Raw genomic sequence first — 16844 nt, 5'->3', positions numbered from 1 at the left:
AGAAGGTATGCGAACTGCGACAGGCCTCCCAGCAGAAGGCCGCCTCCAAGAAAGAGCTCTCCTGGAAGAAAGCCAACGGCGTGGACACCACCGCTTAGCTGGCCGAGCGTCTACTGGACTACTACTTCCCGAAGTGCGAAGGTGACGATGAAGATGATAACGCTATCATCTCGGTTAAGGAAGATCCAGCCCTGCACACCGTAGGACGCCTCTCCAATAAAGTTACCCGCTGCGTCTACCGCACCGTGTTCAAGTAGGTGAAATCCCTCCACAAGGAATGGATGTGCCATCGAAAAAATAGCTTTCAAACAAGAGTCTCAAGCATATTCCGAATGTGTTTCCTTGTCAATGATGATTTTTCGAGAGTTGTTCTGGATGCTCGCCGCTGAGGTTAGCGGAATAATTTGCCAGTAATGGTAGAAAAAATTCTTGGTTCTGAATTCTCTTCTGTAGTGAAGAAAACAGCACTGTGATTAGCTGTTTTCTTCACTACATCTTCCAAATGATATAAATACTTATAAGGGCCTGTTCACAAATTTCATAACGCTGAAGGGGGTCAGTGGGAGTATTAGAAATGTTACAGGTCACACAAAATTCGTGGAATATTCCTCGAAATATTCATACAAAAAGCTTTACAAGGGGGTGGTGGGTGTCTAAAATGGTCATTTTTGGCGTTATGAAATTTGTGAATGCACCCTAGCAAAGATGTGCTTTGATATATTGATTTGCTGTGGAACTTTTCTCTACGGGAGGAGTTTCTCAAAAGGATATTGTACCCTTTTAAGAAGCTACCTGGCAAGAGAAAGTTACATGCATAGAAGTAATGCATTTGCTACTGCGATATAGCAGTTTTTCCTTAAGGTCGCACGGGACGTCATCATAATCACCCTATCCATTTCAAAAAGCAAATCCCAAGAATCACTCCATATATCGATGCGAAAATGTATCACTATGATTCTATATATGTAGTGCACAACCCGATACATTTTCAGCTTCATCGGTTCACTAAAACTCGAGATTTGCTTTCACAAAGTTTTGATGATAATTATTAGAGTGAGACGAAAGATAGGGAAAATAACACGGTCTCCCGTGTCCCCTTAAGGGGGCGTATTATACCTCTTCTTCTTCTTCTTCTCGGCATTACGTCCTAACTGGGACAGCGCCTGCTTCTCAGCTTCGTGTTCAATGAGCACTTCCACAGTTGTTAACTGAGAGCTTTCTTTGACAAATTTGCCTTTTTCGCATTCGTATATCGTGTGGCAGGTACGATTATACTCTATGCCCAGGGATGTCAAGGAAATTTCCATTGCGAAAAGATCCTGGACCAACCTAGGACTTCAGCATGGCTTTACTTTGTCGCCGCGGACTCTAACCGGCTAAGGGAGGCCCCGTATTATACCTGCCTACCCCATATCAAAATCTGTTTAGCAAGCTCTGCATGTCCCAAAGTTACACTAGAGAGTAATCTCACTTCCGCTTCATACAACAACTTGAAGTCCGGATCTACTAGAAGGTTGTGATCATCAGGACTTGGAAAATAGTTGTGATCTAAATCGGTGAAGTTTTGCATTTTGCAAGGCTAGCATACCAACGAAGGATTTTCGTGCTACGCAGCGACTGCAGCGGCCACTGGCACTTGTTTACTATCGTGGGGGAAGAAACGTCAATTTTCATGACTGATGCGAAGACACCGACACAGACAAAGCAAAGATTTCGATATTTATTTGGTGATTTTCAATAGGATAATGCTCATTAAATGACATTTTTGGGATAATTTAGGATTTTGTCGATTATTATCATTTTACTGTGAACATTACTCAGCAGAACACACAAAATTAGTAAAAACTATTAAAATCCTTGATAATCGATAAAATGTGCAAAATCCGATAAAATGGATTTAATCTGGAGATAACTCAGAAAATCAAATGAAATAGGGTCTTATCGCACGAAAATTAAAACGAAATTGATTAGTGTCTTTCCCCTAGAATTCTACCATGGATTCGGTAGATTATACAACAAAATTTGTTTGCGTGTAGGTGGAAGCTATAATCAAAACAAACCTTAGAAGGAAAACAATAGTGTGGATCATTTCGAAGTTGAAGTTAAAACTAAATTTTTCTGAAATTTAATAAAATTATACTGTTCTATTGTAAATAGTGGAATAATACGGTAGTTACAGTGTATCTAGTAGTGGAATAGGTGCTGACTGGTAAAGCAGGTGAATTTATTGATCGTTCATTATAACATAACGGTTTTGCTAGCAGGTTGTGCACCGACAAGGTCCCAGTTAATACGCTGCGTAATTACTGTATTTAGAATTACCATCTAATAGAAAAGAGTAAGTAGGTGCATGATCCTATAAAAAAAACTAATTTACCAATTCTATAGACTTACCGTAACGAACCGTGGTAGACGGCTGACCGAATTCTCATTGCAAGAGGAACAACAGGAGAAACTATCTTGTAAGTCAGAACAAAATTTGTAATAATGTACTTATTATATGACCATATTAAAATTGCAGTTTTGAGCTGCTTGTAAGCTGCTACGAGACGTTAGTGTATTCCGCCAAATTCCGAACAAAAGCTCTTAAAGGTTATGTCACTTTAAAACAAAATCTGAGAGCAAACATAAAGTATTCATATACAGCTTCGTGGTTACTTGGGGAGTCATTCCATGTAGTGAACCCCCAACGAGCGAATCCCCACTGTACTTTACTTCTCCACTTAACACTCTTCTACACTTCAATTTTCTTATGTCATCATCAATTTTGAATGATTTTCAAAAGGCCATATCTGAAGATGATGAATAAACAAGCCACAACTAGAAGGCCTCAACACATTTTAGAGTAAACAAAGGTGTCAACTCACAGGCCTCATCAGCGTCGGCCGGCGTCTATGGGCACAAATCAAAAGGGCTCAACAGCTTGAAATAACTCACCAACTATTAGCATTTAAGAAACATAAAAATCGCATTCCGTCACTGCCACACGCAAAATTATTGTGCGGTTAAAACTACCATTTTAGGGGGTTAACTTAAGCGCTCGCACCGGAAATGCCCTTGATTTTACCATGTCTGTAGTTGGAAGTAGATTGTTGTAAATTATTTCTGTCAGATGTACCAGTAATGCTGTGGGGTGAACCGTAAACATAGTAAAATGGTCTGAATTTCTATTGTAGTTTTAAGAATGGGCGTAGTCTGGGTGGGAAGCACCGATACTACACACGAAATATGACACAAAGTTATTTAAAACTGCAAGAAAACTCCAACATGCCAACGACAATCAAGGCAGACTTGATGAAAATCGCTAGTTTTCCTTTGTTGTGTACCTTCGATCTTTCTGGACAAACATGGAAAAAGGGCCACAGTTTTCTATGCAGTTAATTTTCGTTTTTATTGGAAAAAGTGAAATTATTAGTATTTGAATATTTTCTATTCAATCAGAATAAAAGGTGCTATCGTGACATTATTTTTGAATCAGCATGAATAGCTTTTCAATCGATTATTTGTCACATTTGATAAAATGCAAAAATATGTTTTGATGATTTACGCGCTTTTATCATGTTTGTCCATTATTCAAGATCTGGGCTCACAGTGACAGTTCGTGACAGCAGAATCTCGGCTCACCTTGACGTACATAAATTTCGTATCGGTTTCTCCCTCCCAGGGCGTAGTCAGCTAAAATAATTAATTTTACCACGGATTTTTTCCCGTACACCTTTTCCCACTGTGCAAAACATTTGTAGTGCGGCACGTAAGGAACATATTTTTTGCATGACGCCCGGCGGAGATGACAGTTGAAATGACAGCACACATGCACATCAACTTCAAACTGACAGCATAATTGAACGAAAATGCAACCGCAACACAACACAACACTTTTCCCTTCGCTGTGTGGATGATAAACCGAACACATAAATGGTGGAGGCAGAGTAAGAAAAAGTGGATTTCTAAATAGAATTTTCATTCCGTCAAATTCGCGAGAAAAAGTGTTGTGTTTTTGGTTAAATTGTGTCCAATCTTTGCGAAAAGATGTCCGGAATCGGTGAATTGCATCGAATTGTAGCAAAAGGCTACAATTGGATGTAAAAGTGGACTTAAACATCTTAATAGCAATCCGTCGCCATAAAGAAGGCAAAGCGTATATTTTTTCCCGAGGCTCTCACAGCCATCTGCGATTCAACCTGTACAGTTTTTGGTCTTTTAGCTTTGGTGGTGTGCGTGCCTGAGATAAATAAATACGGGCCAGTCAAAGCAGTGTTCGTGTGCGGGACTGCAAATATCTGTACAAAGCAAAAGAACGTAAATGGTGGCGCTTAAATTGTGAATAAAAAGGAAAAATCAGTTCGCTCTTAGTTCTGACGGCAGCAATTTGCGGGCCTATTAAAACCCGGAATCATGGTTAAAGGTAAGTTATAGTCAATAAGCTTATTAATTATTTTTTCAAAGAGTTATTCTTGCACTTCGAGAAAAGTTCATCAATTTTGCTTTTGTTTGGTTATGAATTGAATCATGAGAATTTTCAATGTCTCGTGTGCTTAGTATAGGTTGCTTGCAAAGTAGAAAGTTATTTTTCGACTAATTTTAAATACATATGAATAGTGTTCTTACTATTCTAAATTAATACACATAACTTTGAAACCATGTTCAAATTATCAATAGTTAAAATTTCGAACATTTTTTTTCGCCTTTTTCTTTCATTAAAAGTTGGCGCTTAGTCGAAAATATGGGATGGTGAAAAAATTGTAGATCTCACGCACACAGCAAAAAGCGGGAAGAGCGCTAAAAACAAAAGTTTGATAAAAATAAGAAGGCATTTAAGGCAGCGCATAGCCCAGGCATGTCCAACCTTTTTGAGCCACGGGCCAAATCGCAAAAACAAACATTATTTTGGGCGGCGGCAGCGGGCCATTTTTTTTAATATAAGGCATTTCCCGGCGGAATTCTCTATCTTTCGCTCTTCAACGAAACTTGAAAACAATGGTGCCAGTACCTGTCAACTTTGACAGGAACTGGCACCGTTGTTTTCAGATTTTCCGGAGGAGGGAAAGAGAGGGATGTAAAGTAATCATGTCAGATTTATTTGAAAACACATATAATCTTTTTCCACATAAGTTCACAGCTCACATAAGGTTCATCAGTTTACAACATGAACTTTTGCTAAATCATTTTAATTACATTCATCAGGTGAAACACATACATTTGATTAGAAAGATATATATGAGTTAATGGATCTTTTAATGAATTGCATGCAAAATGCAGATGACAATTATTAATTTCGTTAGTGATTCTTATTCTTATTGTTTAATGCAACTTAAAACTTAATTTGTCTTTAAATTATTTATTCGATTCGTTATCATGTTTTGTATAATATTTTCATATCTTGCACTGTGCAATATATACGATTCCAAGTCAGTTTTTTTCTTCGTCCAAGATCCATCGTCTGCGGCTTACGGAAGTCTGGGTTTTTATAATGATTTCTATTTTCATCTCTCTGTAAATTTGAAATTCAAAATACGTATTTATATTTGATTATCTTATATAAACATTGAACTTACCTTCATTTGTCGTTAATCAATCTGAAACACAAAACAGTTTGTACATAGTTTTGCAGAATCCTAAACCAACTAAAATGTTATCAACCAAATACGCCATCTTGAGAACATTGCTAATTTTTTGCACATCTGTGCATCACATCTCGCATAACTTATGATCTCGCCCTAAAAGCCATTGGAAACCATGTGTGTAGTTCGTTGTTTCTTAAAATTTGAATGGAGTTACAACGCTATGGTGAAGAAAGGATCATTCTCTACCTGTCAGTGGTGTTGGTTACGATGGTCATTCATTCATTTGCTCGGAAACAACGTACTATACACGTGGTTACCAATGGTTTTTGGGTGTTATCCCAGATTATGCGAGACATGATCATTATCTGATAACATATATGGCTTTCGTTCGTATACAATTCACAGTAGTAATCAATAAATATGATAGGGTATTATAATGAGGTTTATGTACTTTTCACATGAATTTCATTATAACATTGATAGGATTTCCATTACAGGTATGTTCCGTTTTTATCACGTTCCGATTTTGTCACATTCCGATTTCGTCAACAAATTATTCCGTTTTTATCAACACACAAAAATTGATTTTTATTTAAATTCTCAAAATGTTCAGAATAAAACTAAATACTTATTTTGAAGCAATTTAAATAGCATTGGAGTTGAATTTTCGACATTTTGTTAATGGTGCGCTCCTACGATACATGGTAGGTTTCAAGTCATTTAGGATTCAATAAGGTTTTACTTCTTCTTGTGCGCTAATCAATTTGAGTTTTCAAACTTGCCATGGTCTGTAGTACAAGATCGAATGATCCTTCAACAATCGAGAGATGCTCTGGCCACGTGCTAGCAACAACGGGAATTTCTGATTAGTTGAATACGTTATTGAGAGAGTTGCAGAGACCTCTCCATTTTCTAATATAACATGGCATCAACGAATTTTATGTGTTAATTTGTCCATCAATTACGTAAGATAGTTTTGACAATTTTTCGATTGGTATGATTTTTTGTATGAAAAAATAATGTATGGCACGTAAGACATCTCAAACAACCCCCCACTACCCCCATAAGCCCTCAAGCGATTATTGGACGACCCCACTTGGGAATAAACTCATGAATTTTTGGGCAAGGGCAAGAGACATGACAGAGTTTATTTTATTTTTGATAAGATTGTCGACCCCGTCATATTTTGGACATTATCTTCTATCTCTCAAACTCGATAGCATTGCACAAATTATAGCCAACAGCCATTGATTAGATCCTGTTTCATGGGGTAGGGGAAGAGGTCCAGCAAAGGGCCTATTCACAAATTTCATAACGCTCAAGGGGGTGGGTGGGTGTCTTCGAGATGTTACAGCCCATACAAAATTTGGAAAATATTCTTACAAAATGTGTTACAAGGGGGTGGGTGGGTGTCAAAAATGGTCATTTTTTGCGTTATGAAATTTGTGAATGAACCCAAAGCTAAGCAATTTATAGACAATTTTGGAATCTCCATATATTAAGTTTGCATCGAGAAAGAGTGTAAAGGGCTGAAATGGCTGAAAATTTGAGAAACTGTTGATGTTGGACGTTTCCACGTCACACCTCATGGAGACTAAAAGATTAATAAGGCGTCTTATACCAATAGCCATACGCTTATTCATAAAATTTTACAAAAGAGTTTCTTACCGAAAAGTTATAATTTTGTGAGCTTGATGAACTTCTACATAAATAAAAATGGAATGGTGTTTCTGTGTCACGAAGTGGCTTTTGAACAGGCTAATACATGACTTGTTGGAGTGAAGGAAACGATTTGTGAAATTCTATGGAATAACTGGAAAAACAATTGAAAATTATTCTGTCATTTTGTATGGAAGATTGCTGGCCATTTTTCAGCAGCCTACTTGATGGCAAAACGAAGTTCAACGGGACCACTAGTATTTAACATTATTTTTACTTAACAAGAAACAAAAACTTTAGGTTTTTTTCTGTTCGGAACATAAACCACAGCGACCAAGATTTGATCTATTTTAGTATATCCCGTGTCCTTTGTTTAGTGCATGTCGTGTTACCTTATCACTATTAAGAAGTGATAAAGTATTCGGTTTTCTTACAGTTGTAATTCCTAACTTGATCGCAGGAAAGGATTCTAATTGAAAGGTTCCGCTGTTTATACCCTTTGAAGAATGTGGTGGGTACACTCAAAATTTCAAATCAGTTGGTTGCTCCCCCAGCTGGCGCATTCAATTCGAAGTTTGTATGGAATATTCGTTTCAAATATATTGAAAATTGACCCTATATCACTGTTTCGTTCCGTATACTAGTTAATCGCGTTCAATTGAGCCCAGAATGACAAATTCACTAGTTGATACCCTAATGAACATAGTTGCAGAAGGTTGTATCTGGATTTAAGCTAATTTTCATAAACCTTTCAGTTGTTGAAAGTTAGGCTTAGATCAGCACTTCCTTACAATCACATATATGCATGTACCTTGCACCGCAGCTCGCCCAGCGTCATAGGTGGCTATGATGCGCTTAGTGGCTACCACCCAGCTAAGTTGAACAAAAACTAAGCAATATTGCAAATCTACTTCAGATAGTTAAAACACCAACTTTCTCTATTTTAATCATCATATAACCTTCTATAATATTGTTCGCTATGGTATCAAGTAGTGTTTTTGACATTCTGGGTACAATCGAACGCGATCAACAATTTTGCTGACCCAAACAGGAGATGATGTGCTGTTTCCCATGTGTTTGAGCTGAAAATCCCATATTAACTTCAATTCAATTGCGCCAGCTCATGGAACGACCAAATGAGCTGAAATTTTCAGGAAGTCTTCCTCCAATCTTAAGGAATAATCCTGGGGGGTGCCCCGTGGAATTACATAACTTTATTTTTCTCCCATACTGAGCTGGGCCAGTCTACTCTCCACAGGCGCGCCCCTTTATCAGTCAAAATCGGATCCATTGATAAAGCCAAGGAATTACACCGATATTGTCCATGCATCAGAATCCTAGTCCTTAATTGTTCAAACTAAAGAACTAAATAAAAAACTTTAGGTTAGTTAATTGCCAGTATACTCGTGATCTAACGTGAAGCTAGAAGGCGATGGTGGCGCTGTTCTAGATTGGTGATTAGTGCGTCCCTGTCGATATTGGTAGTAATAACTTTAGAAGAAAGATCACCACAATAATTTTATCGATAAGATGTTGGCTATTCAAAGCGCAGGAAACCGTAAATATTCCTTTTAGCTTACTAAACTTTCGCAACATAACTCCACATTTAATCGTCAATCGGGTGTGGCCAAAAATGCAAAAATGTGCCTTGCCAAAAAAGCTCTCAGTAGATAACTGCGAAAGTATTTATAAGAACACTAAGCTCAGAAAAATACTCTTTCTTGGTTGTAATGTTTGCCATAAAGAAGAAGGAGCAGAAAGTTGATGAAGAATTGTAGAAAAAAAGTTGTTTCTTGTTAAAACTTTATTAAAAAAAAATAATGATCAGCTTGACCCACTTCATTGTAGTCATTTTTACAAATATGAAGCACCTTATGGTGAAAAGGACATTTCTGTGATTATCGTTTCAATATTTTATATTACATTTATTGCAATTCTAACCAAGAAACTATTTATGATTTATTACAAAAATATATTGATATTAATAGGAGTCTGCAATCACCTTTCATTACAAACCTTTACAAATGAACAATCTAAATGCTCCTCACAGCTTTTAAACATCAATACTGTGCATTTATATGATGGAGATGTGTATTATCCTGACAAAACTGCATTTTTTTTTTCAAATTTGTAAAATATTTTGTCTAAGAAAATTATTCCGTTTTTGTCACTGTTCCGTTTTTGTCAACTGAAAAATGCTGACCGTGTTGATAAAAACGGAACATACCTGTATTCTAAATGTATGTGATGTTTTTAATACTTTTCATTATATTCATTGGTTCAGTGTATGAATCGAAAGGAAGATAATCATACACTCCAACAATTTTTCATATTCGAATCATTACAATAAACATATAGCTTTTTTCCATAACGCTTTTCATATAACTCTTGATTCAGATTTCATATAGATAGAGTTCATTATGAAAATCACATAGTTTTCAATCGAAAAGACTATGGCTATGAAATCCAATGAAAGTTGGTATCATAGACAAAATCATATACCTTTCATGTGAAACTAAATTAAATTGTAACTGTTGCTTTAATAACAATGAACGGGTTTCCAATTGGCATTTGCTATATACAGCCGAAGCGCTGTATAACGACATCGCAAGGGGCCGTCGCAATAGAGAAAAGTCGTTATAAAGAATAGTTATGACATCAAAATGTTTTTCATGGGACCGAAAAATGTCGCTATAGAGAGCATTCGTCGTTATAAAAGTTGTCGTTATAACGAGCTTCGACTGTATGATTATCCAACATGAAATTTCAATAATAATAAAAACCACTAGATGAAAAAAACAAATTCTGTACTATACCATTTAATTCCACTAGAGTTTGTATCCTTTGATAGATACGCGTATTTCGACCTCAACTGTAAGGCCGTCTTCTGTGTCGTGTACTAGACTCGACTTCTAGTCGAGACTTCAAGTCGACTCTAGTACACGACACTGAAGACGGCCTTACAGTTGAGGTCGAAATACGCGTATCTGTCAAAGGATACAAACTCTAGTGGAATTAAATGGTATAGTACTAAATTCGGTTTTTTCATTTACTTATAGGTATTCTACTAAACAGCTCGAAAATTTATTATAATAATAAAAACGTTCAAGTAAATTTTAAAATTATTTATTTTGAAATATTGTCTTCAATACAAAGTTAGATAAATTCATAAAATAGATTTCTTTGTTAGAGTGATTTCGAAGGGATCGAATACTTTGCCATTATTTAAACGTTTCATCGTCCGGGTATTCGCACTAACTATCTTCAAAGTCATATCATAGTTCCACCACTATTTCAATAATTGCAGAGGGAATTTAGTTGTAGTATGATAGGTAAACAATTCCTGAAATAATATATCCTTGAATTTCAAGCCCAAAACTACCTGCAAAATAAAATAATTTGCCTACATAACGACAAGCAGAACTTGAAAGTTCATAGTTGCATCGAATTAGGAACGAAATTCTTCAACAAACAAGATACAATTTCTTACAAAGTTGTTCCATAATCTGAAATCTATGTAAATAAAATAATAACATTGTAATCAAAAATTAACTGATGTTAACAGCTTACCTTTGACAAGACCTTTGAAAAATGTCTAACCACTCGTTTTGAATTGAATTATGTGCAGTGGCCTCACCATCGTTTAACTAAATATAAACCGATATTTTTCACATTACAAAGTCATATACCATGTATATGATTTTGTAATGAACGAAGGTTCTGTTAATATGGTTCTGAATCGAGCTTTTGTAATCAGAACTAAGTTATCATATTTCAAACTCATTTACTTTTTTGTAGTAGTTTTATTATAAGTATAATCCTGTCGAACGTCTATAGTCTATAACGTGGCCCACAAAATTGAAAATGGCCCTTGGATTGAACATGATTTCAGTTGGGCCTCTCCAGTTCTTCTCTTCTTTTTCTTTTTGGCATTAAAGTCCCCACTGGGACAGAGTCGGCTACTCAGTATAGTGTTCTAAGAGCACTTCCACAGTTATTAACTGAGAGCTTTCTTTGCCTAAATTGCCATTTTCGCATGCGTATATTGTGTGGCAGGTACGATGATACTCTATGCCCTGGGAAGTCAAGGAAATTTCCATTACGAAAAGATCCTGGACCGACCGGGAATCGAACCCAGACACCTTCAGCATGACTTTGCTTTGTAGCCGCGGACTCTAACCAGTTGGCTCAGGAAGGCCTCTCCAGTATAACCTTTGATTAAACCAGAGACTAATTAAAGATATATAGTAGTTGGATTCAGATTGGGTACTACTTCTAGTACTGCATTTGGTACCTTGATACTGCTAAAGGTACCCTAGTTTGACAGACATCAGTACACTTTTGACGGCTAACTGCCAAATAATTTTGGGCGTAAACGTAATTACATTAGGCTCTTTTATATTTTTTGAACAAAACTCACCAATTATGTGAGACAATCATACTATTTAATGTCAAAAAAAAAAATAAAATTAAAAATGTACGAAAGGGCCAATTAGATTTTGATGGGAATTCCGTTATCAGATATGCTGTTTTCAAATTTGAATAAAATCATCTCTAATTTATAATAATTTACAATAAATTGATATCTCAGAATGCAGACCGATAATACGCAGGATAACTTACTTTGAAATTGAAGTCAAAATGCCTTTACCCCTACATCTATACCAGTTCATGTGGGAAGGTAAAGTACTTTTATGGCAGAGACGGCTGCCTGCATTAGCCGAGTGGTTAGAGTCTGCGGCTACAAAGCAAAGCCATGCTAAAATTCTACCCTAATATTTGAAATATCTAATAATAAATAAACAAATACGCACCGACAAACATTGCGCATTTGGCTATAGAAATATTGCAATATTGCTGTGTGCGTTTGAAACACAAATATCAAATGCGGAAACACCAAACGCGATAAGATGTTTAACAAGGAAGGCGAAGTCAAAGATTGGTTTTCTTTGCTAGGTTGGCGGTGATATGGATCATGGTTGCTAAGTATTCTTTGATTACTTTGTGTTACCGCATTTCAAGCTCCTTAAGACTGGATTTGCATGCCAAAAACCCACACAGCAATATTTTCTTTGTTTGAATTTTTCACAATTGTTTACATACCTAATATAATTCTTCCATAAAATTGGAATCAAATTGAAGATAATTATATTTTTCCACTTTTTTTTTCGAAAATACGCACAGAAAAACCCTAGGTGTGAAAATTATGGTGCGTACGCGGTTTATTGTGTATGCTATGCAGAATTTTGATGAAAAAAAAAACAAATATCTAGGATATTTTCAAAACTATTTAAAATTTGAAAATTAAATTTTGGAAATCGAAGATAAAAAAAAATATTCGAATATTCGCGTGAAACAGATTCTAACTTCAGGCTGTTTGCGGGCCGCACCAAATGAGCCGCGGGCCATACGTTGGGCACCCCCTGCAGCCACAGTGCACCAAACAATATGCGATTCGACTCGACTGATGCGATTTTAGAATAGAGGACAGGCAGCAACAGTATTCGGGACGATGGGGAACGGATGCCGCCATTTTTTTTTTTTTTTTTTTCTTTGGATTGTCGTACTCGACAGGCTAAGACCATTGGTTGGTCCATCTCGCCGATGCCGCCATTTAAACTCTGTCATATTGAGTAACTGGAAGGGTTAGCTTAGATGATAGTTTTAATGATGGCATTTAGATTTCCACTAAAATTTGTGATCAACAGCCTTCGAATCGAAGGTCAGACAAATACGATGTTGTTTGTTAATCGTATCAATTCAGTTTGAAAACCGGAATTTTAGACATGCGGAAATTTATCTTCGAAGCGACGCACGTAATGTAATATAAATAATTATAGGTAATTTATATTACTGTTCATAACTTAGAATTTTCCTCCTGAGTGTTATTATACTGTCAAAAATATAGCAAATGGTGTTATAAATCTATTATAAAAAATATAACATGTTAAAAACTAAGCCATCTTGATAACAAAATGATATCAACTTCTGTTATTTTTAACTGCAGTTGTAAGAAATGTGTAATAATCTTGTTATGTGAATCTGGTCGGATTCTCATCATACTGAGCAGTTTTGGGGCCGGCCAATTATTGCGTAAGTGGTAATTTGCGACTACGAAACAAAAAGAGATTTACAAAGCACTCGCACTTATGGAAAACCTCGTGTGCGTGAAAAAAAAGCAAAAAATATATCTCCTTGTTTTTCTCACAGAAAACCAAAGAAAACATCAGCAGCTTCGTAGTCCCGAATGAGGGGAAAGAGGAGGTGCTTTAACTTCTTACTCGCCAACGGAAAGATTTTTTTTTATTTTCATACAAAAACTTATGACGATGGAGGAGGGGAGGGAAGTCTCAAAAAATGTCTTAAGTAATTAATGGACGGACTATTTTCATCATGCCATTCAGTCATTAAACGACCTAATTTGCTGCACTATTTTGCATAACGCAACTTATTGCACAACAATTTTCAGAAATTGCATAAGAAAATTAAACTCGAATAGTTGCAGAAATAGTAGTTAACACACTAAGCTCTTACGGTGAATTTCACCGTAATCTCAACAGCTGAACAGTTCGGTGAAATAAAACACCGTAACTTCGTCGGAATTTTACGGATTCCGGTGAATTTTTACCGAATACTGTGAAAATTTACCGTACTCCGTTAATATATTTTACCGAACCGTTCAGCTGTTGAGATTTTACAGGAATCCGTAAAATAATTTAAGTGTGTACGGAACAAGTTGCAGAATGATCGGCAAGCCTCGTAGGATAAATTTACGACACGTGCTGTAAAAATCGAGTTCTGCAACGAGTTACGTACAACATTTTTTGCAATTTCGTAGTAGACCACTTGAGGGTATTAGGAATTATATCGGAATGCATTCACCATTATTTTACAATTTCTGAAAAATTGTTGCGTTATGATTCATTACGCAACTCAAAACAGTTGCGTAATGAGAAAGCGTTGCGTAATGAATCATTACAGCACTGGTTTCAGTTGCGTAATGACTATTCCCGCACTGCATACTTAAGTGCAGGAAAGTAGGCCGTTTCATGACAGATTGGCGTGATGAAAAACAGCCTATTACGATGAGAAATTGCTAAAACGATTTTTACAGCACTAGTTCTAATCATCCAGCACGGCAAGCCTCGATGGATAAATATACGACTACCTGAGTAACATTAGTAGCTGAACAATGAACTGTAAACAACTATTACGCAACATGCTGAATGATGATTTTTACAGCATGATTCGTAAATTTACGACGTTTCATTACGACGACAGATCCGCCAAATTTCCGATATCCGCGTAGTCGTAACAACACTTTTTACAAAACAATCAGTCAATGTTAATTCAGCAGGCCTTTTCATGTGACAGGTCCGTCTATGCATTTGTTTACATCGGTGGAGGACCGGTGCATATACGGGCCTGTCATTTTCATAGAAGAACTTTCAAAAAGCTTCCAAGTTAGCTGATTTGAAACGTCTCGTGAAAGGGCCTTTATGATTTTATACCATTCTCCTTGACTTAATAGTGGAGTTTGTCTTGTTTGTTTCAATTAAACAATTTCGAACCTGTTTTTTCCCGAAAAATTATGTTTTCATTACATAATCTAATAAATCTAATCCATGTTCTTTAATGTCATTATCCTCTATGCAGTTTCAACCGCAATGATCTGAAACAGTAGTTTGGCTGTAGAATTTCATGTGTTTACTTACCCAGCATCAAAGTTACAACACAAAAATCGACTTTTGAACTTTCGATTATACGAAAAATTATAAGTATGTTCAAAATAAAATATCTAAGATATCATTGCTTGTTTTTTTTAATTTGAAATAAAAATTTAGAAATAATTAGATTTTTTTTCACAAAAACTATTTAAGTTACCCCGGTTTATGGTACAACGAAAAAATAACACGGTAAAAAAAGCACGATTGAATAGATTCAACTCTTGATTCAATTTAAAAGATTACTGATTGCATTTTTTTTCTTCTGGGGTGAACATATTTCAGGAATACAATGTAGTATACAAATCACAACTTTTACTTGTGACTGCTTCAGAAAGACCTGTTTCTAACACATGGCTTAAATCAGAAGTTTAAACTCTTACGAAAGGGTAAGAGCAAGATAGTTAGATGAAAAATTGCTCATTGCACGATTACGTCAGCAGTACTGGCATCGTTGTTTTCTAATTTTCTTGCAGAGCGAATTAAAAAAAACTTCGCCGTGAAATAAAATGTAGGTGCGCATTATATATTTTTGGTTTCATGAATAATTTTACTAGATGACAAATTAAAAAACATCTTATAATGGTTGGACATGGTGTCTACTACCTAGAAAAATCTGAAATTATCAGGGAATTTTATTCAACCTGGAAAAAATCCGGAAAAATTCGGCCACAATCAGGAAAATTGTTTTGAATCAGTATACATGGTAGAATATGTCCTTTTGAGGCAAAAAGTCTGATCGATAAAAAATCGGCTGCGCTGCTATCAACTCCTTATACTAATTTTATATTCATTTTTATTTGCTCAACATAAAGCATTGGTTAAACCAATATTGCAGAATTTAAGATTGCCAAGTTCTACAAAAATGTATTTGCCTATTCTACAAAAATAATAAACTTTGTTGGAAAAGAGCAAACATTTTCAACAGGTTTTTAACCTTCGGGCTGTCGCTCTGTTGTACTTTGTACAACAGTTGTGATATACATGCTATCATTTTGCAACAAAGATATCTATCGACACCAAACCAAAATGTATTCCTCAAGAATCTTCTTAAGAACAATACTCGACAGTTTTTATTCACAGTATGACCCTTTATAATACGGTAAAATCAACAAATGTAAATGGAAGTCGCATAATAATGAACGCACTATGTACGGTTCGAGAAAACCACAATTTGAAATCGTCATATCTCAAAATCCAGATAATATAGAAACTTGGGGTCTTTTGTAAAGTTGTTCTGGAGGTGAAGCGCTATCTGATGGTACCTCATTTAATTCGGAATTTGACTGCTAGGTGGCACTAGTGGGCATGGAAGTTTTACTTTTGTTTTGCAGATTTTCCAGGATACTGACTATTTAGGAGGATGTCTTCTTCGGCAAAGTTGTTTAGTAAGTTAAGGACTATCATTTTTCGAGCTAGTTGATTCAAAATTTTGCCACTAGGCGGCGCTAGTGAGCATGAAACCTTTGTTTGCAGATATCTCAGGAGCCTGACCACTTAGAAAGATGGTGTCTTCGGCAAAGTAGTTTGGTACCTCAAGGGCTATCATTGTTTGAGCCAAAAAATACGATATTTTGCCATCAGGCGGCGTTAGTGACGGCGTAGTTTTTGTTTTGCGGATACTGCAGGATCTTGACTTTTTAGACAGGCATCTTTGGCAAAGTTGTTCAGAAGCTCAGGGACTAACATTATTTTAATAAATCTCTAAAAAAAAGATTACAAAAAAAGAAATAATTTGAGCTACTGAACAACTCTGCCGAAGACACCATCTTTCTAAGTGATCAGGCTCCTGAGATATTTGTAAAACAAATGTTTTATGCTCACTAGCGCCACCTAGTGGCAACTTTTTGAATCAACTAGCTCAAACAATGATAGTCGTTGAGTTACCGAACAACTT

The 16844-nt window shown here is 36.1% G+C and overlaps 1 protein-coding gene across 5 annotated transcripts in view; it reads left to right on the top strand.

Moving 5' to 3' along the window:
* Positions 1-3828: 3828 nt before the first annotated feature.
* Positions 3829-16844, top strand: part of LOC5570016 (N-lysine methyltransferase KMT5A-B) — a 54026-nt gene continuing 41010 nt past the window's right edge. Inside the window, exons 1-2 of one of the 5 annotated variants that reach the window (XM_021853284.1) lie at positions 3829-3929; positions 4205-4405. In XM_021853284.1, the coding sequence (XP_021708976.1) occupies positions 4396-4405 (10 nt within the window). In that variant the 5' untranslated portion in view covers positions 3829-3929; positions 4205-4395. Of the gene's footprint in view, positions 4043-4189; positions 4406-16844 lie in introns of all 5 variants that reach the window. The other 4 variants (XM_021853285.1, XM_021853286.1, XM_021853283.1 and 1 more) reach the window with 4 other exon arrangements.

The sequence above is a fragment of the Aedes aegypti genome, chromosome 3 (genome assembly GCF_002204515.2).
Source record: "Aedes aegypti strain LVP_AGWG chromosome 3, AaegL5.0 Primary Assembly, whole genome shotgun sequence".
NCBI classification, from domain to species: domain Eukaryota; kingdom Metazoa; phylum Arthropoda; class Insecta; order Diptera; family Culicidae; genus Aedes; species Aedes aegypti.
Note: the sequence above shows the minus strand (reverse complement) of the source record. Positions and strands in the feature narration are given on the sequence as shown.